Source organism: Accipiter gentilis, unplaced genomic scaffold (assembly GCF_929443795.1).
Source record: "Accipiter gentilis unplaced genomic scaffold, bAccGen1.1, whole genome shotgun sequence".
NCBI classification, from domain to species: domain Eukaryota; kingdom Metazoa; phylum Chordata; class Aves; order Accipitriformes; family Accipitridae; genus Astur; species Astur gentilis.
In genome coordinates, this window is record NW_026061101.1 from 1,439,999 (window position 1) to 1,465,195 (window position 25,197).

General features: G+C 43.2%; 1 protein-coding gene across 1 annotated transcript in view; it reads right to left on the bottom strand.

Annotated features, from left to right (window-relative positions):
* LOC126037437 (E3 ubiquitin-protein ligase RBBP6-like) overlaps positions 1–5,460 on the bottom strand; it is an 87,639-nt gene extending 82,179 nt beyond the window's left edge. The window contains exons 1-2 of the mRNA XM_049797752.1: positions 4,797–5,460; positions 4,581–4,677 (exon numbers count right to left, since the gene is read on the bottom strand). Coding sequence (XP_049653709.1) covers positions 4,581–4,677; positions 4,797–4,834 — 135 coding nt within the window. The 5' untranslated portion in view covers positions 4,835–5,460. The remainder of the gene's footprint in view (positions 1–4,580; positions 4,678–4,796) is intronic.
* Positions 5,461–25,197: the final 19,737 nt, after the last annotated feature.

A 25,197-nucleotide genomic window follows, 5' to 3' on the forward strand; every position in this document is an offset into this window, starting at 1 on the left:
GATGGATCCCGATTTTTGTTTGGATTTATCTTTGAGATTTTATAAAGACTCTGCACCCTTACAGTCTATCTAACGTCAAGTATATAAAAAAATGAAGGACTGACTTGGCACAGCAATAATAGATAAAACAGACTCTTCTCTTCCCATCGGAGAGAAAGCAGCTGGGTATTTGAGACGACTAAATTGAAGAAACTCAAAATTGTCCTAAAATAACAGCCTTGACTTTTCCAATGATTTGCTCAATCAGAATCAACTAAGTTGCTCAAAAAAGAATGCTGCAGGCTGGTTTCTATTGGGAAATCAATTTCTTCAGCCTTATACAGCCAGTGAGCAAAAGGGTGGCTTTCCACCTGATCCTTTAATTATATTTGATTTTTAGATGCACTTATGGTTTCCTCAGAAAGCGTTCATTTTTCAGAGTCCTCTCTTCAATTATGCACTGGACTTTTATTGTAAATAATCTTACTGCAAGCACATATCCTTTTGTTAAGCCAATTCCAATTAGGCCATTTAAACATTAATGACCACTTGTATTCTACACAACTATCGGTGCACACTTACTTCATTATAAATCAGCTGTTGTAGAATTTATGTGTTACAGCCTCATTTAACAGGTTACAAGTATTAATACATTGAATTGCTGTAGAACACTTACAGTTCCCAGCCTGGTCTGCCACCTGCTGAGCAAATTGTACCGACTCTTGCTGGATGACCTTTTGGAGCGGAGAGAGGAAAAAGCAAAAAATCCCATTCGGTTTATCTGAAGACCATTTTTTAAAAGAAATTCTGTTCAAAAAATTAAAAGTTACAGTTCCTTACCAGTGGTGAGTGTTGATTGTCCTTGGGGGCCCAGACGACTTGGTAATGCTGGTTGTCTTAGTACAGGAATCTGACAGCCCTTGTGAATAAATGCAGACAGTTGGCAAATAAGCTCTACTAAAATACAAGAATCGCTGCAAATGTTGAAACAAAGCTTACCTTCTCTTCCAACAAACTGCTGATTGACAGAGACGAGTATGTAGAAGCTTCAGCAGCAGTCACCAGAGCAGCAGGAGGTGTAAGAGTCACGAGCAGGGGTGGTGGCAGAGGCAGCGGCAGCTGCTGTTGGTGCCAAACCTGCTGACGGTGCCTTTTGCTGTAACCAGCTCCATTTTTGAAGTTGCTCACAGCCTAGAGGCAGAAGAACATTTACGAAAAGGTAATATGAAACTTCAGCAGATACACGAACAAAAGCCTCCACAGAGTAGAATTACTTGTGTAATTAGCTGTAAATGCTATTGATCCCAAAAGAAATCAACATGCGGATACATGAACACATCGCATTAAACACTGATACTAGTGACTGGTAACTCAGAGCGTCTGTATTCAAAGTACTGCCCTGTTAACACAGAATTTGAAAGTGAGTCAATCACCTTAAACAAAAGCGTGACCTGAATTTGCCAGATTGTCTCCAAGGATCTGTAAGCTTCTGTGATAACAGATAATGTACTGGAAAGGTAAATTTAGCCTTATTCAATTCAACCTTGCTAAGCAGATGTAAATTAATATTTCCTTCCCCTTCAGCTTTGGACAAAGAGCCTATTCTTACAAGTACTTTACGTAAAAGTCATCATGTTACCCGGCGTAGGCACTTGTTGGCCACGAAAGCATCAGGCGAAACACCTGTCTGATGACACTCTGGGCATCTACGTTCCTCAGATTCCAGTAAGGCTGTTCTAATACCTGTGTATAATTAGAATAATCAAAATAGCATTTAGCCAAACTAAGGAAGTTTTGGGCGTTCTAATCAACTATAAAAACACGTATATGATCAACAGGTGAATATGGTCTTGAATGGAGAGCAGGAAGCTATAAAGGTTCAATAGCGTAAAAAATTTCTAGTATGCAGCAAATAACTCTAGAGTTTTGGTATGTCACTCTTGTAACATTTGAAGATATAGAGTAGGCTGTGTCTTGATGTTTCAGCTAGTCTTCTTCCCACTACATAGTCCAGTGAGAAGTCCCCACCCTCAAGGTTAATGAATAAAACTTGTCTCAAAAAAACAAATAGTAGGTTCAAAAAACCATTACTAGGTTCGAGTTCTGAAGTTTTTAACCAACTCTCCCATGGAGAAAAATGGGGATTAAATGCCTCTAACTATCCATTTGTTGCAGACCACCATAAATCACCAGAGTTGGCTATATAGTTTTGCATGAGAGAAAGGGCTGTGGGCAAACTAAATGCACTCAATATCCAATACTGCAATCACCTGCACAACCAGCCACTCCTCTCATACTCGTCCTTCCGCATGTAAATTTAACTAAAAAGCTATTTATTTTACTATTCATTTATTTAACTATTAAAGCTCTCTGCCTTTTTTTCCCTTTATACGAGAAGAGCCCTTTCCTGTTCAGGGTATACTTAAGTATAAAACAGAACTGGTAACAAAGTAATTTCGCTACCTCCTCTTTCTGCTTTCAGAAGAGCAGATGTGCTGTTTTGAATTAACAGACATGGGAGTTCACACTTACATTCATCACAGTAACTGTTTCCACAGCAGGGAATAATAGCTGCATCAGTCATTATCTCCTTACAAATGAGACATAAAAGCTCATTTGGAATCGGATCATCTGAGGAGGAAGAGGATGGCTCCTCCAGTAAAAAGGGAGGCTTTTCCTTCTTCGTTCTAGCATAAGCTTCCCTGGAGGAGGGGAAAGGGGAAGGAAAAAGAAACAAATTAAGGGTGGGTAAAGGAAAACTTTTCCAAGCTTTGGATATTATGAAAGGAAGACATGAGATGGAATTCTTCTCACGCCACATTAGCCTTCTAAAACATAGGCATTTAGTTGAAACTACTTTTCTGTAGCCACCACACCAGAATAGGGAGGGGGGAACAATTTTCCCGCTGCAGAGCTCTCCCATTCAGTGGATCAACAAAGAAATTAGCTCAGATGAGAAAAATCATTTCTTGACAGCTAGAAATCAGGTGAAATGAGTCCCACCTCTCCTCTGCCAGAGGGTAAATGTAAATTTCAGGCGCAGGGTAAACTTAGTCTCCCAGTAATTACATTTTATAAGTGGAAGAAGTCCATGTTACAGCTTCTACGAAAGGAGGTCCACGACAGAAACCCAAAAGTGCTACCAAGTGCATTGGAAAACAGCCACTCTTGTCAGCACACAGCAGTGTTTTCTTAGCTCATAGCAACAGGAAATCTGCAGCCTGTTTCACCCGTAAGACCTAATAAAACTCAGAGGGAGGAAATCTCAGCCCAACAGCTATTTGTTCAACTCTGCAAGAAGCCTTTGAAACACAAAGCAGAAGCCAAACGAGCTTCCACAGAGAACGACTCCCACTGTAACCACTACCGAAATCTTTTGCAGAAATACAGGTTCTTAGCATACCACAAGCTGGACCAAGTTCCAGGGGCATGAACGGTACGACCACCCTATTTTAACATTAGAAAGCATCACAGATTTTGAGGTTCAGATACAATGACAACGCTTCCTCCCTCCTCATTACAGATGCAGGTCAACCTCGTTGCACTGCCACTATGACATTTATGCACGGTTTCTCTCGTTCGCTTTTTGGTTGGTCCAGTTAATTCCATACTTACACATTAAGACATGGTATTGCGTATTTTCCAGTTTTTGCCAGCATAACACCCTTCGTATTGGGATCTTTCACCTCCACCAAGAGAGTCCTTGGAATTCCCGTGCTCTTTTTCATTCTGGGCACAGACCCAAAACTTTCATCCTATTGAGACAAGAAATGCAGACATACCGCATCTTAAGACCCACACTTAAAATGACATTTCAATGATTATTTTAAGCAGCAAGAGCCCTTAATCCTCTCCTTTTACCTAGCGGAAGGGTCGCTCAACTAAAATACTTCTTTTCCTAAATGAATACATCCAGGATGTTCCAAAGGCTTGAGCAGTGTTTTGAACTCGGTCGACATTCTTTGGCTTACCCTCAGGTTCCTTAAGGGTGAAACAGCCCTTAGCTCACCATCCACTCAGAGAAGAGACACAAACCTGCTCCTCCTCCTCCTCCAAAGGGCAATTCAGAGGGAGAGCTTAATTCAGTGCTCTGAATCACTCACTGGGGAAACTTACATTCACGATCTCTATAGGAAGGCTAAATTCATACCTCATGCATGTACATTCAGTGACTAACTTTAAACGGCATGAAGATGCAACCAGAGGCTTGTCTAATTAAAACACACAAATGTTCAGTAGATGGGGTCAACAGAAACATCTTCTTTTTATACAAAACACTAAAAACTATGAACTGTCACTAAAAAGAGTTAAAACCAGAAACATTCCCAATAACATTGAAATGTACAAAAACACGCATGCAAGTTCACAGAGAAAGATCTATGGACACATTTCATGTCCATGACCTAGAAAAAAGAAAATGTTACGTTTCTAATCCCAGGTTTCCCTTGAATTCTGAAGGGCTTTGCAACATTGCCATACAAGCTCTGTATTTCACCCCAAGAGAAACAATGCTTCCCGTGAGCATTCGTGTACTTGTTACCTAACTGCCAGGGTAAAACAATTAAAAACCAAGTAACACCAGAAGTCCCCCACAATCTTACCCCAGTTGTTGGGCAGTTCTTTATGGAATGGCCAGGTTTTCTGCAACGATGGCAAGTATATGATGATGGAGGTGGACCCAAGGGTTTCTTCATGTAACTACAAGATTTTGGGGAAGAAAAGAACAAGGTGTGCATGTGTCTCTCTTGTTCAACCAAACACCTCTACAGTTTCTTCCATAACCTTCAAAGAACAGATCTGACATTATCAACACTTACTTGGTTGGATCATATTCAGGGCCGGACTGTATCATCATAGCTTTTATTTTATCCTCTTCGGAAGCATTGGCTTCAGCCAGATTGGCAGTCTGTTTAACAGGCAATTATTTGACACGCACATTAGAAACACGTTTAAGCTCACACAGCCAAAGACAACACCGCTCACCCAGTCCTGTAAAGAGCAGCACAACACTACCTGAGGTTGCATGACAACAGCTGCTTATGGACAATACCGTTGTCCTGAAGATGTTCTGGGGAGCCCTTACACCGTTATTACATGGTGTTTGCGTGCGTGTTAACCTACTTGACAAGAGCGCTCTTGGGCACTCAAAACCTTAGGCTCTGTTTGTACCTTACAGAAAGACTTGCGTAACCAATCCAATGGTCTTCCAGGTGGACCGAAGGCATATGTAGACACCATTACACGATCCAGTATTTTTAAGGTGATTTTGAAGCTCCAGCCTCTTTGAAGAAGACATCCACTGTACATTTAATTGAGAAAGATGCATGCAAGTATCCTTATTTACATTTTGCAGCATTAAAGGGACACACAACTTTTTGCTTGCTGAAATGCAGCTTCCCACACAGAAGCATTAAAAGCAAGCAAGCTTTTTATAATCCCTCAGCAAGACAAAAGATACTTGTCACTACAAATTTGACCATCATGGCTGGAGGCAGTCCACACTGCATGTTTCCCCCTCTACCAACTTCTTCACATTAAGTGACTTAACTACAGGAAGCACAACCTGCATTTATTTTCCAGTTGGCTGTGTCCTTTTCACATACAAATTGTAATAGCAACCTTATGCAGAAATAGGCCTTTCAAATTATTGAAGCCAGCTGTTTTTTCAAAGTAGCATTTGTTCCAATGTTTTCAGTTCACTAGTCCAGATCCAAGCAGGATCTAAGGGAGAGGCTGTAAAGGATGTGGACCTTCAAGCACCTAGCATTCAGATCAACCACTCATGGTTCTGTTTTTATACGCGTTCATTCACAAAAGCAACCAGCTAGTTTCAACATTCTATTAAATGGATGTTTCATAGACACCATTGTGTTCTCCACAGATCAACTCCTATGAAATCATTTCCTTTAACATTTACAGAAAACTTTACAGATACTTGACTAATTTCTTTGAACCCAAACAGTTTACAAAACACATCCAAAACCCACAACTCATTAGTAGGAATAGACCAAAATTCAAATATGGCATTTCACACGTAGTAATAAGAAACCAGAAAACTCTTAACACATCACCTCCATGCCAAGTCAGCCTGCACTAAAGAGGTTAGAGTAAGTAACAGGTTTGAGCTGCTTTACATTATGTTCCTGTATTTTTCTGGAATATTGAAATTTTCGCAAAAGCTTAAATGTGTACACCACAAGGACACTTCTTCATATTTTAAGAGTAAAATTTGGCATAGGTTTACAGAACCAAGGACATGTTTAGGGACAGCACTAATGGAGACCAAGTTCTTTTGGTGGCTACCTTCCAAACATTATATTTTTTTCCCTCCAGATGCACACAATTTAATTTTTTCAGTGAGAGGGGAAAGAAGGGACCAGTGTGAAGAGATTCCTCTTTCTTGGAGATGAACTCCAGCCTTCATTTTCAGAAGAGAGAACTAGCTTCTCTGCACTAGGCCCTGTCCTCTCTAAGCTTTGTAACTTTCAAGACTAGTTATTTCATTGGCGAGCACTATGCCTTTTCACAAAGTGCAGCCAGTAGTGCTTTCCCAGAGGAGGGTACACATTGTTGAGCGAAAAATGCAAGCAGTTCCATAGCAAAACATGGCATTACAACAGTTCCAGAAGGTCACATCTGCTAATATGCCACATATACGCATCGGTGTATTCCTAGAAACAATCAGGTACACTTTCACACTTGACACAGGCTGCATTCAAACAAATTAGTTTATGTTGTCTACTGTCTATATACTAGTATTTATGAAACTGTGCAGCATTAAAAGAATGGATCTGTAACTTTAATGGCTAGAAATTCAAAAACAGCCATGCAATTGTCCATGTTACAGAAACGATTCTTTTGGCTGTTGCACGCTCCCCCCTCCAAATGGCCGTAACTTACAGCCCATTCAATTCCTCTGTAAAAACTGTTAGTTTCCAATGCAAAATTAATGAAACATATGAGAAATGGTGAACAGCTTCTGAAATGCTGCTTCTCTGTGTCTGGAAGATGCGTAATAGTGCAACATTACGTTGAGGCTGATAAGGTACTCCCCTTCTATCTTCCCAAAGTGGGAACTACTCTTTACAGGCTAGTACCAAAATAGACACACATTTTAAAGTTAAAATTACTACTTTAAATTAATAAAAATTAAATTAAAGTTGTGTTTCCATTACAACAGTTATCCAGCTATAGATCACAGTATAAGATTTTAAAAAACTAGGCAAACACTTTTTTTTTTTTTAAAGAATTTGACAAGACTATATACATATACCTTAGCAAGGTGGGCCAGAGAAAGAGATGCAGGAGACTCATCTATCCGTTCACAAAAAATTAAACACATATTCAAGTTCTAGAGTCAAAACATAGCAATAGTTAACGTCTACTGTAGTCTGAAAGTCTGCACTATATCCTCTGAGTGCCACTGACAGGGGCACTGCCAACCCCGTGGAATTTGTGTTTGCTCAAAACAAAGTCCAAACCTATGGCACCTTAAGAGTGCCTGTGTGGTAAATGAGAAGAAACTAAAATACCCAAACCCGCATGACATCAACTTACTGCTCCACAGTATCTCAGAGAGAGACCCTTGTCAAAGGCTCACATCTGTCAATTTTCAGCTACAAAGGATTTCAGTTTATTTCAGAAGGAAGCATCACTACAGGAAACTTATTTGCAGTGGAGCTTGTAAATTAATCAGTTAACATCTCATCACTTCTAAATGCACACAGTTATGCTTTTATGAAGGCAGTAGCTGCCTGGCAAAATCAAGCACAGGCATATCGGCCCTCCACCATGAACTCTGCCCCTCCTGTCACGAAATTTAAAAATGCCAAACTCACCATACCCCACAACACCCAAATAAAAACACCAAGCCAGAACATCAGCCATGAAAGTAAACCACCACTTTGTCTAGAAAAAAACCCGACTGCTCAAATTAGTGAAATAAAGGTGTTTCCCATGACAGAGCAGCCTACAAAAACAGAGAATACTGATGTCTTGTATTTTATTAGACCACAGGCCATACTATCCAAATGAGTTTGGGAAGTGTGAGAATTTAATATTATGCTCCTTACTATCAGAGCCAAACCAATTTTTAATGATGATGAAAACACGGAGTCAGAGCACAGTCCTGTAATTTTTTTCTCCACTGCAACCACACTCCTCCCTCCCACCAACCTCCTGGAACACCCTGCAGGAGTGAAGCCCTCAGGCTACTAGTTTGTAATAGGCTGCAGTGTTTACTGAGAACTAACAGTGAAATGCTGCTTTTCCACAAGTAAACAGGTTAACACTGTTCCTTTTTGTTTCCTTTGTTCCTTTTCCAGAATATGGAATTATATTATGCCACAAGTAGCAGTGAAGCTTACACTAGCAAAACATGATCAGAAAGACACCTGAATCACTGCTTATTAGGTCTTCAGTTGTTCAAAAATGTAGAATAAAGTGTCACGGCATAAACTGAACAGCTCTCCTCAAGACGTTACTAAACGGATCGGAGGAGAGATTAAAACCCTTCCTTGGAAAAAAGCCCTTGTCCTTTATTACCTAACATAGTGGAAGAATTCAAGGGAGCAGTTTTAGCAGACTCTGGGGACAAAATATTTACATGCAAAAGATGTTTCCTCACTCCAGTTACTCATGTCTTCTCTAGATGTTTAGGAAAGCACAGACAACATTACTCTAACACTAACCAAAACATTCTTGAAAACGTGACTTTGGAGAGGAGCACCCTGATCTGGAACAAGAGACCTTCTTTCCACTGCAATTCTTACCAGAAGATTCAACTCTCCTTCCCTTCACAACATTTGGTACCCACCCACTTCTGTCAAAAGGGAAGTCTGATCAAGTATTTTGAAGCTTCATGCCCCACATGCCACTCTTCTTCACATGTGGAAAAACAGGCCTATGTTCTCTCATGGCAGGCACAACCATTATCACTTTGTGGGTTTTCAGAAGCAAACAAGGAATTAGGAAAGCTCTCTATTGGAGCCTGGCATTAAACAGGCTAGTATTGACCAGTACCTGAAACATAACAGTTCATAGTAGTTCTTGTATTTTTTTAGGAAGCCGTTATTCTATGGCCTGCAGGCAACAGTCTGATTTCTTAAAGGAGATGAAAGCGCTCCTTGCTATGAACAGTTACCAAAAGCAGCAAATAGAAAATTAATGTACTATTTAGGACGTTTGCCCAACGGCCATCTTCCAATGATCCTACATTCTTGTGTCTTTGGTTCTTTCCTTTAAATTTCTACTGAAGTATTTCCTGCCAGTCCCTCCAATCGGTCAAGTAGAAACAGCACCTCCATGAAACTTGTACACAAAACTAAGGTAATACTGCAGAAGAATTGGGGAAAAAAACCCAAACCAAAAAAACACCCAAGGTAACCAAATAAAGAAAACACTCAAAAAACCAGAATCAACAGTCAACGTATCAACTCCCATTTCAGACAGAAGACTAAACAGAAACTCACATAAAGCAAGTGGGAAAGGGAACAGAAAGTAGGAGGAAAAGGCTAATCTCACTGCTGGAGTGCTGCATTTAAATTACAGTGGTTTCCTAAAACCCAATAGCTTGGTTAAACTGAAAATTCAGCCAGGAAGGATCACAGCTGTGCTTGACGGTGCTAAAACAATGCGCATGACTCTGCATTTCTGCAGCCTCTGAGGACTAATACCAACTAGAGCTCCTTGCAGTTACTGAAATAGGAATACGAAAACAAATAGGACTCACTTTCTTGATTTGCCAGTAGGAACAGTAGGACAGCAGCACAGATTTGGAAGCGTAGAATGACAGCTAACATAAGAGCAAGACAATTAAGAAATAGTCAAAGTATAAGTTTTTGTGCATCCTTTTTAAAAAAAAAATCTGGACTGATTTTAACATTGCTGCTTTACTGTTCAACAATAATTGGCAAGCCTTCCCAGTGATTTATTCAGACCACACTAAGATCCAGGTTTTGCTTTGAAATACATGCAGAAAGATGTTTATTTAAAATAACAAAACAAAAAACCCCACACACACTTTAGAACAAGTCCTGAGTTAGCTTTAAGAATAAAACTAGCTGTGCCTCCAACACTAGAAGCACCTGAGGCTGCAGTGCTTTTACTCTGTGTGTGAGAGGCGGGGGGGGGGTGGGGGGTGGGTGGAGAGGACTTGTACAGAGAGATGCAAGGCTTCCACCCTCCCTATGGCTACCCACAACCCACATCAGGTACAGTCAGAGCAAACAAGAAGGGAACAGTTTTGCTTTGTCTTCTTTTTAATTAGTTCTAACTAACACTAAGTCTTCCCTCCCACTCCAGGATTTTTCCTTTCTTAAAAAAAAATTTTTTTGGAGACATCTATCTAAGCTTATGGTAAGATGCTACTTAGAAATGTAATACAAAGACACCAGGGAACACACGAGGCTGAAAGAATGGTAACCTTATTGATGAAGATGTGATTTATGTTTATACACAAGCTAGTAAACAAGGAGAAAATTAACTCTTTCCAAGAAATAAAACCCCATCTCAATTAGATCAAATACTATAAACGTGGTTTACATAAATGCGTTACATTAACTGCTAGGGTCACAGGGCTCACAAGGAGAGGCTTTCATGTCCAAAAAGGAATTTGAAGCAATCAGTGATAGAATTATGGATGTCAGGTTTAGGCTTACTGTTTTTACACCAACGTACAAGAAGTTTTCCACTTTAAGTTCATTGTATACCATTCCACGAGAATCAGAGGCTGTATTCTTCACAGAACACAACCCCGGAGCTCATGAATTTCTAGATTAAGTTACCCAAACAGCTGATCAAGGGATCAGATCCAATGATCCAGGGTTAGTGCAAAGCCTCACACCATTCTAGTGAAGAAAAAGCAGTTAGACTTCAAGATGAAAAATGAAAACCAACAAACAGGAATTGTTACATTATAAGGGCTATTTTGAAAAGCACAGTTACACCTAGCCTTCGACCCAAGTCACAAATCCAGATCTACACCATTACCGGTTAGGTATGTCCTGGTGTGACTTCTCTCTAGTTTAGCAGCCAAATGTCAGTGTTTTCTAACCTGAAAAAAAATGCTGCCCCTTTTCCAAATGGAAATTCAGAGTGGGGGTATATTAAAGAAAGGCTTAACCTTTGGGAAGTCAAAGCAGCATCCAACCCCGAAGCCACCCAGATGCAGAAAAGTACTGCAGGCAGAAGTTCAGAAAAATGACAGGGATTTTACCCACAAATACACCAGGCTCTAACCTTGTGCCAAAATCAGTACACTGGGGTTTAGATATTTTCATTTGCAGACAAACTATTAAACTAAACTGCTTCATCAGATAGAGTGGAAAGATCAAATGCAGACCTTCCAAATACCACTTTGCGTAGCAACCATATTTAAATCCATGGCAATCTCTTGAAGACGCACATGTACTCAGAGGGGCCCAAATAATATCACTTCAATGATACACTTTTAGGAACAAATACCCAAGCATTTAAGGACATGAAAAGGAAACATTTAGCTGCGCATGACTATCCTCAAAATGTAGGGGATATGTTGGTTTGGGTATTTGTTTGGACCCCCAGGTCAAAAGTAAGAAACAGTACCAAGTTTAACCACAGTGGTTTCTCAGTGGGTTTTGATAACATTTTGAAAACCCATTAGGCAAAAAGAGTATTTAAAAAAAAACCCCTAAGTGATATAATGTGGAAATGGCAGAAAATTCACTCCAAACAATTTGGATTGCAAGAAACAAAAAGCACAAAGCAACCTACAAACAAAACAATGTACAAACATACGCATTACTAGCTATACACAGATGCAGAACATGGCACCATGTTCAGTTGTGCAAACCTCGGACCTACACGATCTAAAAGTGATCATACATTACCGGTGCAACACAAAGTCGTACAGGAAATATTCTAGCATATTCAATGTGAAATGCAATGCATCACTAGGCACCAATACCAATATTTACATTAGAACTGCGCAAATGATGGCATTACCCAGTTTTTCCTATGCCGAATCAAAGACATTGTCTTTACAACATAGACCAGGTTTTACTGGAATACATAATTAGTTACTGTTTGGAAAATGAATACAAGGCCGTGGCCTTAGAATTAAGAGCAGTGTGTAGAAAAAAGTCTGAGATTGTGTTTTTACATACTGCTTTTGATGTTCCACTCACTGCCTCAGTACGACTTCTGGAAGAAGAAAAGAAGGTGATCAGAATTTCAAGTAAAGCACTTGTACCCAGCATAAAGCACTGACAACAGATTATGAAATCTGAACCTCAAAACATTATGTTCCGATAGTCTAGGGAATGGGGAAATGTATTCATATACCTAAACTGTTCTCTCTTGGCACATTCAGTGCAACTAAAAAAAAAAACAACAGACCAACCCAAATCCCGTTTCTACTTTGTCACAAATTAAGATGTACAGTTACAGAACACAACAGTGCAAGAGGAAGTCCTCAGGTATTTTGTCTCTGCTGCGTCAGTATCAAAAAGATGACGTCTGTCTCACAGCTTGGTGTTCTTCAATAATCAACTATCAAAATACAGAGGCAACTTTAACCAATCTGTACATATCTAGTATTACAAATGGGTACCAGATACAGTACTTTAATTTCCAAGGAAGAACACTGACGTTCTAGACACTTTGAAGTGCAAGTGTACTTCAGAGAAAACAGTCAGTCATCTGACAAAGAAATAACAAAAACGGCAGCAGCACAGGCTTTAGAATAGAGTTTCTTTGTGAAAGCCCAAGCACTGTATTCAGAGAGCTACTACATTTAGCCATGAAAGTGCCAAAATATTAAATGTGTTACACATGCAATATTGACTAAAAATAGTAGTAGAAATGTCACCTGAAAGCAGTTTCTGGGGTTTGGTGTGATTTAGGAGCCCTGTGCCAAAAAAGAAAAGGTCTTACTTGCCAGAATTTGCTTTAGGATAATCTTGAAAAGGCTACGATCTTTTTGGCAATAGTCATTACATTTGAAAACTTGCTGAGATTCCACACACTTATTGATCTCTATCTGCATGCCACTCATCATGAATCAGACGTGCAGCCCTTGATCTAGTTAACAAACAATTCATACGTCATCCAAAGCGTCCCGTGAGCAGAGACAATTCCACGGCTGCTGTGGAATTTACGTACAAACAGAAAGGCTCGTGCTTCCTGCCACTGCTAGAATACCACCAGGCTCGCAAGTACAGCCACGTACCTCCTGAAGATGAGGAAGTACAGGGAAATACTGTAGATTACCGCACAATGGTTTCTTCATCCATTTACCTTGAAGAACATACAACAAGGTGAGTAACGCGTTTTTGAAGGCCTCTCCACCATTCTAGCGTACATTCCTCGTTCCCAAACATTAACCACTCTACCAGTTGTTTCTGCAATGTTTCCAGCTGAAGGAATAGAAAGCTCATCTGCCTGGTTCATTTTCAACACTACAACAGCAGCGCCATTCTTTCCTTATCCCCACATCCAGGTCTTGGTTTGATCTTTGATGCCAGCAGCATCTCTCCTCTCATTTCAGGGCAGTATTAAGATACCAGGAGAGAGCGCCAGCCAACCAGAAACGGAGGATGCGTTGACAAGGCGGCACTAAGCACACATATTTAAGTTAAACATGGCCAAAACAAGGCCATGTTTAGAAGCACAACACTGTGGCATCCTGAATTCCTAGGTAGTGCCTGAAAGCACTGCAGCAACTACTGAAGGAATATACCCAAAGTTTACAGGCAGAGTCACAGCAATCAGGGGTTTTTGCTGGCAAATGCTTCACAGGTACCAGGATGCTGCTGTACTGTTTTTTCGAGACACACCGTAACTCACCAGTCTACGTTATTGACTGAGAACCAACATGAGAAAGACATGGCAAAACCACAAGCTAATAATACCTACTAATTGTGGGGGAGAGGCGTCTCTTTAAGAAGGCTGGAAAACATGAATGTTCAAACAATGCTAATGCAGCTGAATACATACATGACAGCAATAATCCTGTAGTCAGCATTGCATGTGGATAGCTGTAAGTTTAACCAACACATCCGATTCTCTGTCCTCCAGAAATCTGAGGAATATAGATTGAAAACCTGGAGCACGGATATCAACTTAGGGTAAAAACAGACTTAGATAACTAGTAACGCTTGGTAACGTGCTGAACTGCTTAGTGAGTTTCAAGTTTGGAAAGGGTTAACTATTCCTTTGTTGTACTCGCTCAAAAGGTGATACACCTTAGGAGAGTGTTCTTTTTCTCTTGCCTGAAATGGACATTGTCCTTAGGAAACTAATAGGAATCACTTATGAATGGAACTTCTGGTTTGCATGGTTTGCCAGCTGGCAACCCTTGGTCTTTCCTCTGTGTCTAGTACGCAAAACACCCAGATTTGCGGGGTAAGATTACCTGCCATATCCCACCCTGCCTCCCCCAAATGCAAGAAATAGTCAAACACTGACTATCAGACTCTTCTGAGGTGGGAACAAATTAGAACTTTACACAACAATGCCTATCTGTCTTTACTATAAAAGCAATCAAATCAAACACATAAAATAAGGAATCTCTCCACGTAGAGGAAATGAGATCTACAACTTGGCTCTCAAAGAATCAACCCCAAGAACAAACCCAATGGAATCATCTTAAAAGCTACCATTGTTGCAGTTTGAACCCCATCTCCCAGCAGCCCAAAACATGTAAGTCTGCTTTGGGACAGATCTATTAAAATCTAGCCCATGACAACAAAAATTAACAGCAGCTTTAACAAGAAAGATACAATCTGAATGCCTCTTGTCAACTCATATCAGTTTGAAAGTTAATGCACTGAAACCCCTAACCAAGAATACAATGCTTTACGGATACTTACGTAACACAGGTTTTGCTGGTGACTTTAACTCCTCCAGCAGGGATTCTCCTAACAATTACCCATGAGTTTCTACGAATCAGGGCATTACCATCTGTGTATTCTGAAAACAACATCAATACAGAAAAAGAATCTGCCAGTTTACGAGAACGTATATCAATACAGAATTACACAACATTTCAGAGAATCCCTTTACGGATAGTAAAGCAAAATCTGATATGTAACATTGCGCTTTTATGGTCCCAACACACTGAAAGTACATTTCAAGAAACCTTCAGGTTTGATCATCAAACACAAGCAGCACAATCTTTTTCATGTTTCTAAAATGGTTGGAATGCCAACAGCAAAATGGTCTCAAAGGTCACTGAAGCGGAGTCTGCTAATGCATGAGGTTCTTCCCTGATCTAGCTTAAGTTGCTTTTGCTTCTGTTAGGCTACAAAACCAACAGAGCTTTGGAGAAAAACCAACCACAGCAAAGTCTCACCTGCATAAACCAGATTCTGAAGTCTGACTAGCTTGCCCTGCAACAAGAGGCCCTCAGCTAAAGCATGACAACTCTGCGCCATTGCTTTCGTAGCTGTTAACTACCTCAATTCCCTCGTGCTGCTAGTGCTCAAGACTGACAGAACACAGAAGAGCGCCTGCCATCTCCGTCTATTCCTTGGAGCTTAATCCATCAACACCACCGCTTCTCAGCTGCTCCGCGCTCTACATGTCCATGGAAACAAAACCGGCAACGCTAGCATTTGGATCAGAGAAATTTGGGGGGGGGGTTGAGCTTGCTTTCACAAGTAGGGCAGAATTGGCTCCAACTAAAGTGCTATCTCCCCTCTGAAGCTTATCATCTAGTTTGAATTACCCAAGGGACGTGAATTGGATGTCAATAGTTGTGGATGCCCCGTCCCTGGGCTTTTGAGCAACCTGGTCTAGTGGAAGGTGTCCCTGCCCATGGCAGGCGGGTTGGACCTAGATGATCTTTCAGGTCCCTTCCAACCCAAACCATTCCCTGAGTCTAGGATTCTATGAATTCTTGCGATTCATTTTCAGAGCAGAGAGACTCAAACAAAATTCCTTATGATGACAGCCATGAAAAGCCTTTTGAAAAGAGCGTGTGCCTGAAGCTACCCGTGCTTTGCCTGGGCTTACACCATGTTAGTCTTTGAAGAGGAGGAAAGCCTTCTGACCGTCTACATAAGGCCCAAACAATCAAAAAAACAAACTACCTGAGACACTTTGACTGTGTAAGCTTAAAATGCAAAGATCTCTCCATGAGAATGGTTTTTATATTGTCCTTATACAAGCTGGATATGACTAAATATTTTAAATCACTATCAGCAGCCGTTCCCTGTAATCTGCCTACAGTTTTAAATATTACAAGCTCTTACCTTTGCAGACCGAATCAGAACAATGGTCTGAAAACCACAGATGCTGTATATCTAGTCAAGCTCTGTCAGGGTGGTTTTGCTCAGTGATCACAGACGCACAACAGGAATATTTCACAATTTATGCTTCATTTTTCAGTATATTATTCCTACAGGCGGGAACCTCTCTTACCCCAAAACTCACCTACCAGAAGACATTATTTCAACAATGAAATGAAAATGTTACTTCTATTTCCAAAGGACAGAATGCTTCTTCAGAAAACTGAGAAATCATTTAGCTGAAACTAATTCCTGATCTTCCCCCCTAGGGAAGCGAACAGCAAGTTTCCTCTGCACTTCCGAGGAGGTTCAAATTGTGGGAGAAAGGACTACTAATGATGAAAACAGAAGCTTTTACAGAAGTCGTGTATCCTGAAAGCAACCCCTAGAGCTCTTCTCAAAGAAGAAACTCTGACCCTTCCACAGCCACCTGTCAAGAAAGGCCTGCGCTGGGACTTTTTGATGGAGAAGGAGCTGAAGCGGTACTGGGGCCCAGGCAGGCAACTGGGAGATCATGGCAGCTGCAGATCTAGAAGCCCAAACCAGCTGTTTCGACCTGCTGAATGGAGTCATACAGAGCGTTCTTTCTGGCCCAGATCACAAACCGCTGCACTGACATTTCAGACATAGAGGACAAGCAACAGCGGCTCCACAAAAAGGCAGGAGTTTGCTACGCCTGTGCTCAACTGAGGATTGTTCTAGTTCTGCAGCAGATTTACAAGTGGCAGCACCTCGCCTAGGAAGAGACTGTATACATGAGGGCAGCAACCAATGCATTTATTCACAAAGGATGCAAGCCTGCAGAGGTCAATTCGAACATGCCCAACAGTGATGCAAAAAGAGGAATAAGTCCTCTTCTAGCACTTGCTGACAATTCACTGACCATTAGAAGAGAAGCATTGACACCTGCCTCCTGAATAGACTTATCCTTGAATGTGTGTGCGTGTATATATCTATATCTATATCTTGTGATATATGCTTGTTTTGAATTCGCTTGTTAAGTGCACCATGAAGAGAGGTCCACCCATCTAGGAAGAGACTGATATAAAACTGAATTCACCTTAAAAGTCCATCAGTGCACATTTAAATGGATCAGCTGAAGAGTGACAATAGCGCGGTGAAGGAAAGGCTTTCTTTGTATAGGACACTTATCTCAGCACCTATTTGTATTTGGTACTGAAGTATCCCACCAGCTTGGGCACCGTGCCAGAGAATTTGTGGAAGAGTGTTTACATACAGCAGAGTCCATTGCTGAGTTAGTTCTGTGAAGGGGCCTGATACCAATTGGCTTTAACGCATTTATTTTTCCGTCGCCTCAATTAACTGAATTAATTTTGGTGATGACATTTTATGAGAGGTGAAGCCAAACAATGTCGCCTAAAAAGTCAACTTTTTTCTTTTTTTAAATAGGGAAGGACTAAATCTGGCGCACTATTCCTGAAGTCCCTCTCAACTTGAATTTAACAGAAGCCAGCTTAGTCTAACAGCTCTCAGAATGAACTGGTGTCTCCCAGCAGGAACCTGTTCCCCATGGGCAGCAGCACCCCCTAGCAGAGACTCGGCAACTACCAGGACCTGCAAAGCAGTGTCACACTGCCTCACCTCGTGACTCCACATCTGCAAAGCGAGCAGTGACGTCATGCCTAACAAGGCTACTTTTCACACTTGGCCAAGCAGCGCTCCAATAGAAACGTTCAGCAAAGCTGGAGGTAACAACATTCTTGATTCCTATTCCCTGATAGCACAACACTTGTTTTACTGGCAGAGATGGCCAGTAAGGGGCTACTGGGCTTTTGTCAATCTGACCTGTCATTAAAAGTAAGGATCCCACTAACTCAGAAAGCTTGCAAAAGCAGAAAAAGATTTGGATGTTATCTCAAAGTCAAGAGCAGAAGAGACATAACAGTCTAAAAGACAAGAAATTTAGACCCAAGGCAAAGAAGTATTTCATGGAGGCAGACAAGTTAAACAAGAGCTACTTTGACTGCTGCCTCATACGGACTCAGAAATCTTAAATCAGCTACTGCATTGGTGTCCACAACCTTCTTCCTGCAAAAAAGTACAAGCAGCTCAGGTTATGCTCTGCTTCGCACTGAATGCACAATTTAACAATCCCATTTTTAAATTCACCTATACTTCTGAAAAACTGCTAGCTTTAATAATTTCTGTCACATGTATGCTATCAACAGGTTACTGAAAAAAGCTCCTACTTTATTTTACGGCCTGCTTTAATCCACCGTTTGGAGTCTGACAGCCGCGCAAAAGCACCTCTCCGAGCACTATGCAGAGAAGTATTTTCACCCAGATAAAGTACAGAAGCTCTTCAGAACAGAAGTCATCAGAAGGCAAGCCTATATGTGCAATGACAAAGAAAAGCCTTTGCTAGCCTTAGATGCCTTGCCAACCAGCTGTTATGCTACTGGGGAAAGGATTTGCAGAGTAAGAGCTGACAAGGACTACTAACATGCCAGACTCTCCCTACCAGAAAAGAGGGTAACTCCCGAGAACACGTTTTCCCCCTAGCGCTTAAAAATATGCCTTCTCACGATGTGAGTTTTTAGCTCTCTTCTAATCAACACCACTTGCACACTTTGCGACAAACAAATCATCTGTGTAGCTGCACTGAAAGCACTGCCTTGAAACATCCTGATGAACAGACTGGACTCCTATTTCTGGATTTTCAGCTTCCACCCAGGCAGGTATCCCTGATCTCACCTCCAACTGGTATATCATCATCTCCTGAATGAGCTAGCTCAGTAGGTCAGACAGTTCATGGAGCTTTCATTTGCATTATTGTCACACAGTACTGTGCTCCAAAAGAGCACCTGTATTGCTCTGAAAGGATGAGTCAATAAAATCTGGCATACTTGCAGTCATTAATCTGATTATACAGACCGCCTGATGCCTTCATGTCTTATTGGCACTGCTCGCTGCTTCAGCATGTGACTGGGAAAGCGAAAGCAATGCTGGAGGCAACGTGGTAATGTACCAAACGGAGCCTGCCCTAAGCACCTGGCCAAGGGACATTAACCTAGCTGACAGCACACCCCCGTGAGGTCCCAAACCTGCTGCTGACAGAGTCCAAGCAGCTGACTGCCACACAGGCAGTGCATGAGCTCCACTGCAACATCTCGGTTTTTGAATGGGTACTTACATGACTTACCCTCAGCTCAGCCTGGGAAACGGGGAACGCCATACCCTTTCTGAAAGCTCTACACAAGAATGCTGCATGGCAGCCCAAGAATTAATTGCACTCGGAGCTGTCATCAAAGCAATCCCCCGTACTAGCACTGCAACACAAAATGCCACAGTGAAGGACAAGTTTAAAAGTTGCTTAAAGTCTTCTCTAAAATGCTACGTTTGCACAGTGTTGCAGACATTCCAGTAGACAGATAGACAGACTGACATCAGCTGTGAGGCCAGATGATTTCATTCACAGTTAGCATGGGGTTTTTCTGAAGACATCGCATTGTGGCACTGCTAAAACTGTCAAGTGCATGCTGCAACACTGAACTCGAGCAAGTTCTGCGTTCAAGAGACAGTCTTCTAGGAGCACTATTCTTCCTTAAAACTATTCATCTGAGACCAGTTCTGAGACCCATTTTTGCTTTTCTATTTTCCTGCATTTCGCCTGATAAGCAGAATAGCACATTCTCCAAGTGTTTGGAGTCAGAATGGTACAGGGCAGGAAAGAGTGTGCAAGAGACCTGCGTTCGGGAGTTTGCAGTTCTGCCACAATACTGTGAGAACATCCTATTACAAAAGACAGGTCAAGAAATCCAGATCAAATTCAAAGGAGGAAGTTTAAAGGCATCATTCTGGCCTAGAGGCTTTTGGAAGGCAATTCTGCCTTTATAGAACATGCCTCCATAGTAAGCTTGGAAGAGGACACCCACGCTCCCTCCCCCTTTTTAAAATAGGTCCCAACCATCCATTTTGCCTTCCCAGCATCTTAAAAAGAGTCCTTCCAATCATTTTTTTCCACTGATATTTAAAATCCTGTTTCCTTTTAGATGACATTAACATTGCTTCTCCTACTAGATCTCCATTATGAAAAGTAACCGTTACTGAACTGTAAAAGCTCAGAGTGCTTGGAAAAATCTGAGCAAGTAGGTCATCTTCACTCAAGGTTCACTTTGCTCTTTCCAAGATCATTTCAACATTTAGACAGGACTCCAGCACAGACAAAGTTAGAAAAACTCAGTCCTTTATGTCCACATGGAAGAATTCCAAACATCCCTTTTAGGCAGAATATCCTGGTCTACGTTTTCCCTTTACCTTCTGAAGGTGAGCTTAAGCATCTAGATCTGATTAATAAACACTGAAATTCGCGGTTACGCATATAAACCAAAATCTTGGCATACCTACATATTACACCAAAATGTACTCTCTAGCTTTGCTCAGAAAACCACTGGGGGACTTTTGCATTTTCCCAGCAAAAACACCCTTACGGAAGCTTCAGGAAGTATCTGTATCACCGATATACCAGTGCAGTGGAGTAAAATGAGTTGAAGACAAAACGAAGTCACCAAAACCACTTTTTTTGCTTCAAATTAGCCATCTGTTCTGTTTCCATCACTTTCAGCTTTGTCTGCCAGATTTCTCTGAAGATTTCTTTGAGGTTTGTTATTAAAGGATCTCCTCCCACATTTCCTTATCATTTTAGCTAGAGGAATTCCAGGAAAAACCCAACACTTTTGTAAGCACTATACGTCGCCCATCAACCACGCTTTCTTCTGTGCCTAGCTCCACGTCTAAAGCACAGATCTGAAGGTAGTTGTCAGATCAGCAACTGCAAAAGAACAGCTCTGTGAGGTCCCCAACACAAGTCACAGCTCCCCCTTGTGGCCGAATCACATTATCGCTTCCCACCCCGCTTCATCCCTGGCAATGCTTGCCCTCCTGGTCCCCCTGCACACTGGCAGGATGGGCCCCAGGCTGACTCATGCTATGTGGGGATGAGCCACAAAGGGCAGAGCGTGGCTCCCACAGGCCATGGCCGTCACGGGGTCGTCTACGACGACGCCAGCCGGGCAGTCCCCGAGGCCCCGTGCCTCTTGCCCCCACGCACCTTCTTTGGTCTGGGCGTTGGTGATCTACAGGTCGCAGCTGGCTGCCGTCAGCTTTTCGCGGACCATGATCTGGAGCTTGGGGTCACGCAGAGAGATGTAGAGGCCGAAGGTGACCGTATCATAGTTCAGCTTGGAGAAGAACTTGTAGTGGACACACGACATGGTCGGGGCCAGGAGATGCCTGCTCCACGACAGCGTCTACCGTGGCAGGTGGAGGCGATGCTCGCCTGGCTCCTCCTCGCAGCCCAGGCGGGCAGGCGGATGATGGGGAGAGGCCCTGGGAGAGACTGAAAGAGTTAATGAAGAGTTAATGTCTCAAACATGGCGGTGGGGCAAGTTCTACGTAATGACGAACTCTGCTTAACAACGAACCCTGCACAGCAAGGAACCACAGGTGAAAAGAAGCCAATCGGCACAGATCAGCACAGACATCAGCAACGGGATGGGGACGCCATGCCGGGGGGTGTGCAGCTCTGTGTTCTGCTATGCTGATCTGATATGCTGAGCAGGGCAGCTCACCATGCATGGCCAAAGATCCAACAATGGTCATGTCTGCAGGGAAGGAGGAGTTACTCCCCAAATGACCTCCAAGCCCAGCGATCCATTTCCCGAAGGTTCTGAAAGCACAAACCGCGCATGACGCTTAACTAGCCTAATGAGTTCAAGTGCCCGCCTGAAGGAGGGGCAAGGATGATAAAAGGACACAAACTGAAGCCCCACCAGAACTGGACCCCTAGGCTGACTGGACCAACGCTGGACCCAGGACCAGTGAAATCTTTCTCTTTTCCTTTTACTCCCTCTGCCTTGCTCTCTCTTTCCCTCTCCCTTCCCATAATCCTTACACCTCATCCCTTTAAGACTTAAAACCGCTGACCAAACCTGGGACTAGGAGTGGATTCAGCCACCCCTACGCTCTCCTCTGAGAAGGAGTCTAGAAAGCAAGGGGGTCTGCTCCGAACCTCGAGACTCAACAGGAGGGACCTCCTTCTGCCCTGAATTGATGCATATGGTTACCACGGGTTACACAGTCTAAAACACTCATCTTGTGCTTTGCCTGGGAGAACCAGGGTAAAAGCAGTAGCCTCAAGCCTAACCTGGCACTTGGGCCCTGCATTGCTGCCGTCCCAGTTCTTAAGAAAGGCAATTCACAATTGCACTTGTGACCGGTACCCCCATGCTCCTGACACCTCGTAGGACGGTTAGCAAAACGAATGCCATTTTATGAGGCAAACAGCCATGCTCTGTGACCAAGCTGGCCACTTATCAGTCCCCTTTCCCCTCTGCACCAGGCCCTGGAGGTCCCGCGCACCAGGCAGACTTCTTCCCCCGCTCCCTATCAGCCTCAAGGTTCCCGGGTGCCAGGCTGACTTTTTCGCTCCTTATGGGCCTCAAAGGTCCCAGGAACCTGGCCAGCCAGGTTCTGATGACCCTGCCACACAACTGGGAAGCGCAGCAGCACGCAGAGCACCGCCTATAAAATCAAACAGAACTTTTTCCCTCTTCTCTCATCCGAGGGCTAATTGGTGGAGGAAATGAAAATGACACCTTCCCCTCCTGTGGGGCAGAGGCTTTCTGCCTTGATACACATCAAACTGGATGGGAATGGTGCGAACCTCACGGAGCCACGTGGGTCTTCCACCTGCCCTATATACACCAAACTAACAGCACTTAAATAACGACACTTTAATAATGGGCAGGTACCCACTGGACGCCCAGTGGAACGAGCTGATTTTCCTGCTCTCTCTAACCCACAAACCCTTTAAAACCCCCACTGTCAGCCTGTCATTTCTGTCACGCTGGCACCGGGAAAGGGCCTATGGAAACCCATTTCTAAATGGGGAATCCAATCCCTTGAGCCATCACTGAGTCCCAGACACCCAACCAACCAGGCTGTGATGACCCCATCGCAGAGAATTAACAGAAGGACAAACAGGAGGAGGAGAAAAAGAAAGAAGACAAACAGGACGAACTGGTGGACCGCAGGAGGAGGAGGAAGGGAATGAAGAGGACGAGGAACATAGAAGGGAATGAAAAGGACGAGGAACATAGAAAGAGAATGAGAACAAGGAGGAAGAAGAGAGAGAAAAGAAGGAAGAGGAAGACCATGAGGAGGAGCAAGAGGAGGAGAAAGACGAGGTGGAGGAGGACCACAAGGAACAGGTGGCACAGGACTAGGAGCAGGAGGAAAAACAGGGAGAGAAGAAGGATGGGCAAGAGGAGGAACAGAGCACAGGAACAAGATACCGAACAGGAGGAGGAGAACAAACATGCGAAAGAAGAGAAAAGAAGCGGAGGAAGAGGAGCAGGACAAGAAGGAGGAGGAGGAGGTAGAGGGGCAGGAAGAGGAGAAAGAGGAAGAAAATGGAGAAGGAGAATGAAGAGGAATGGGAACAGGAGGAGGAGGAAGACAGAGAGAAGGAAGAGGAGGATGACATACGGGATGAAGAGGAACAGAACAAAGAGGAGGCAGTGGAGGAGGTGGGGGAGAAAGGGGAGAAGGAGGATGAGAAGCAAGAAGAGGATGAGCAAGAGGTTGAACAGGAGAAGGACGACTAACAGGAGAAGAGGATTAGGGTGAAGTTGTGGAGGAGGAGTGGGAGGAAGGGGGAGGAAGAGGACAACTAGAGCAACAGCAAACAGGAGGACAGACAGAAGGAGGAGAAGAAGGGTAAAAGAATGACAATGAAGAGGAGTAGGAACAGGCGGTGGAGGAAGAAAACCAGGCTGAGTAAGACGGGCAGAAGAGGAGGAAGCAGTGCGAGCTAAATGTTCCGAGGCACACGTACAGCAACGGACAATGAGAAATTACAAATAAATATACTTGGAAACACGTCCCCATGGTCGCCTATTTTTCCTTTTTCCTTTCCAGGTGACACTGGTCAAGCCCCAGGCACCTGCAGCCAGTCGCTGTACACAGCTCCCCTAATGCTGGATATCTGATACACATTTAATAAAACAACGCACCCCCAGAGGTTTTGTCTGTTCACCTGGAGCTGCGGAGAAGGTGTCTGTGTGGGTGAGGACAATCTGCTTTCTCCCTTTAATCTTTACGCCTCAGTAAAAACACTGCAAGATTCAGACTAGAGGACAGCACGGAATTCAAAGGGTAAGCGACCAAGAAGGCTCCAACCACACATTTTCACCTGATTGCCTTAAAAAAACCTGAGTTTGGATCCTGATTGCCCACTTCAGCCTGGAATAGGCCCATTCCTCATCTGAAAGCTACTGCATGCTGGCTGAGGACAGACACAATCCACACAGAGAGCAATGAGAGCTCATCCCTGCACTCCCCTCAGTCACATTTCCTTGGAAAACTTCTTTGACGGGTTGTTTGAAAACCTGTAACTGCAAGAACCAGGAAGAAAACTTCCCTGACGGGTTGACTGGAACTTCCCAGCTGTGGTTAAAACCACCCTCCCGCCGTACTTCCATTTCACAAGAGCCAGCAGCACAGCTTGCGTGGGGGGAAGGCACCAGGAAGACCTTGGGGCCGAGAAACGAGCACAAGCATCTGCCAAGGGAGCTGCGTCCAACCAGGAGCGCTCCCCATTGCTTCTCTGACAACAAAGCCCCGGTGAGTGCTCCACCAGGAGGGAGAAACAACTTCCACTTCTGCAAACCCCTGTTGATGAAAGACTGCCAACAGAGATGGGGCTGTCCAGGAGCACGAGAACCACATGAAGGCCAGAAGAAAGCCAAGGCACCTGCTCTGACCGCCCCCCTCCAAAGCGTGGCGGCCTCCTGTCAGAGAGGAGGCAACTCTACCTTCCCCTGCCCTGCTGGCGTGAAACATCGGTCTCCAGATGTCAGGGCTCGGGCTGCCGACACTTGGCGTACCAGCAGGAACGCTTTGGCCTATGTGCCCAGTGTTCCCAGAG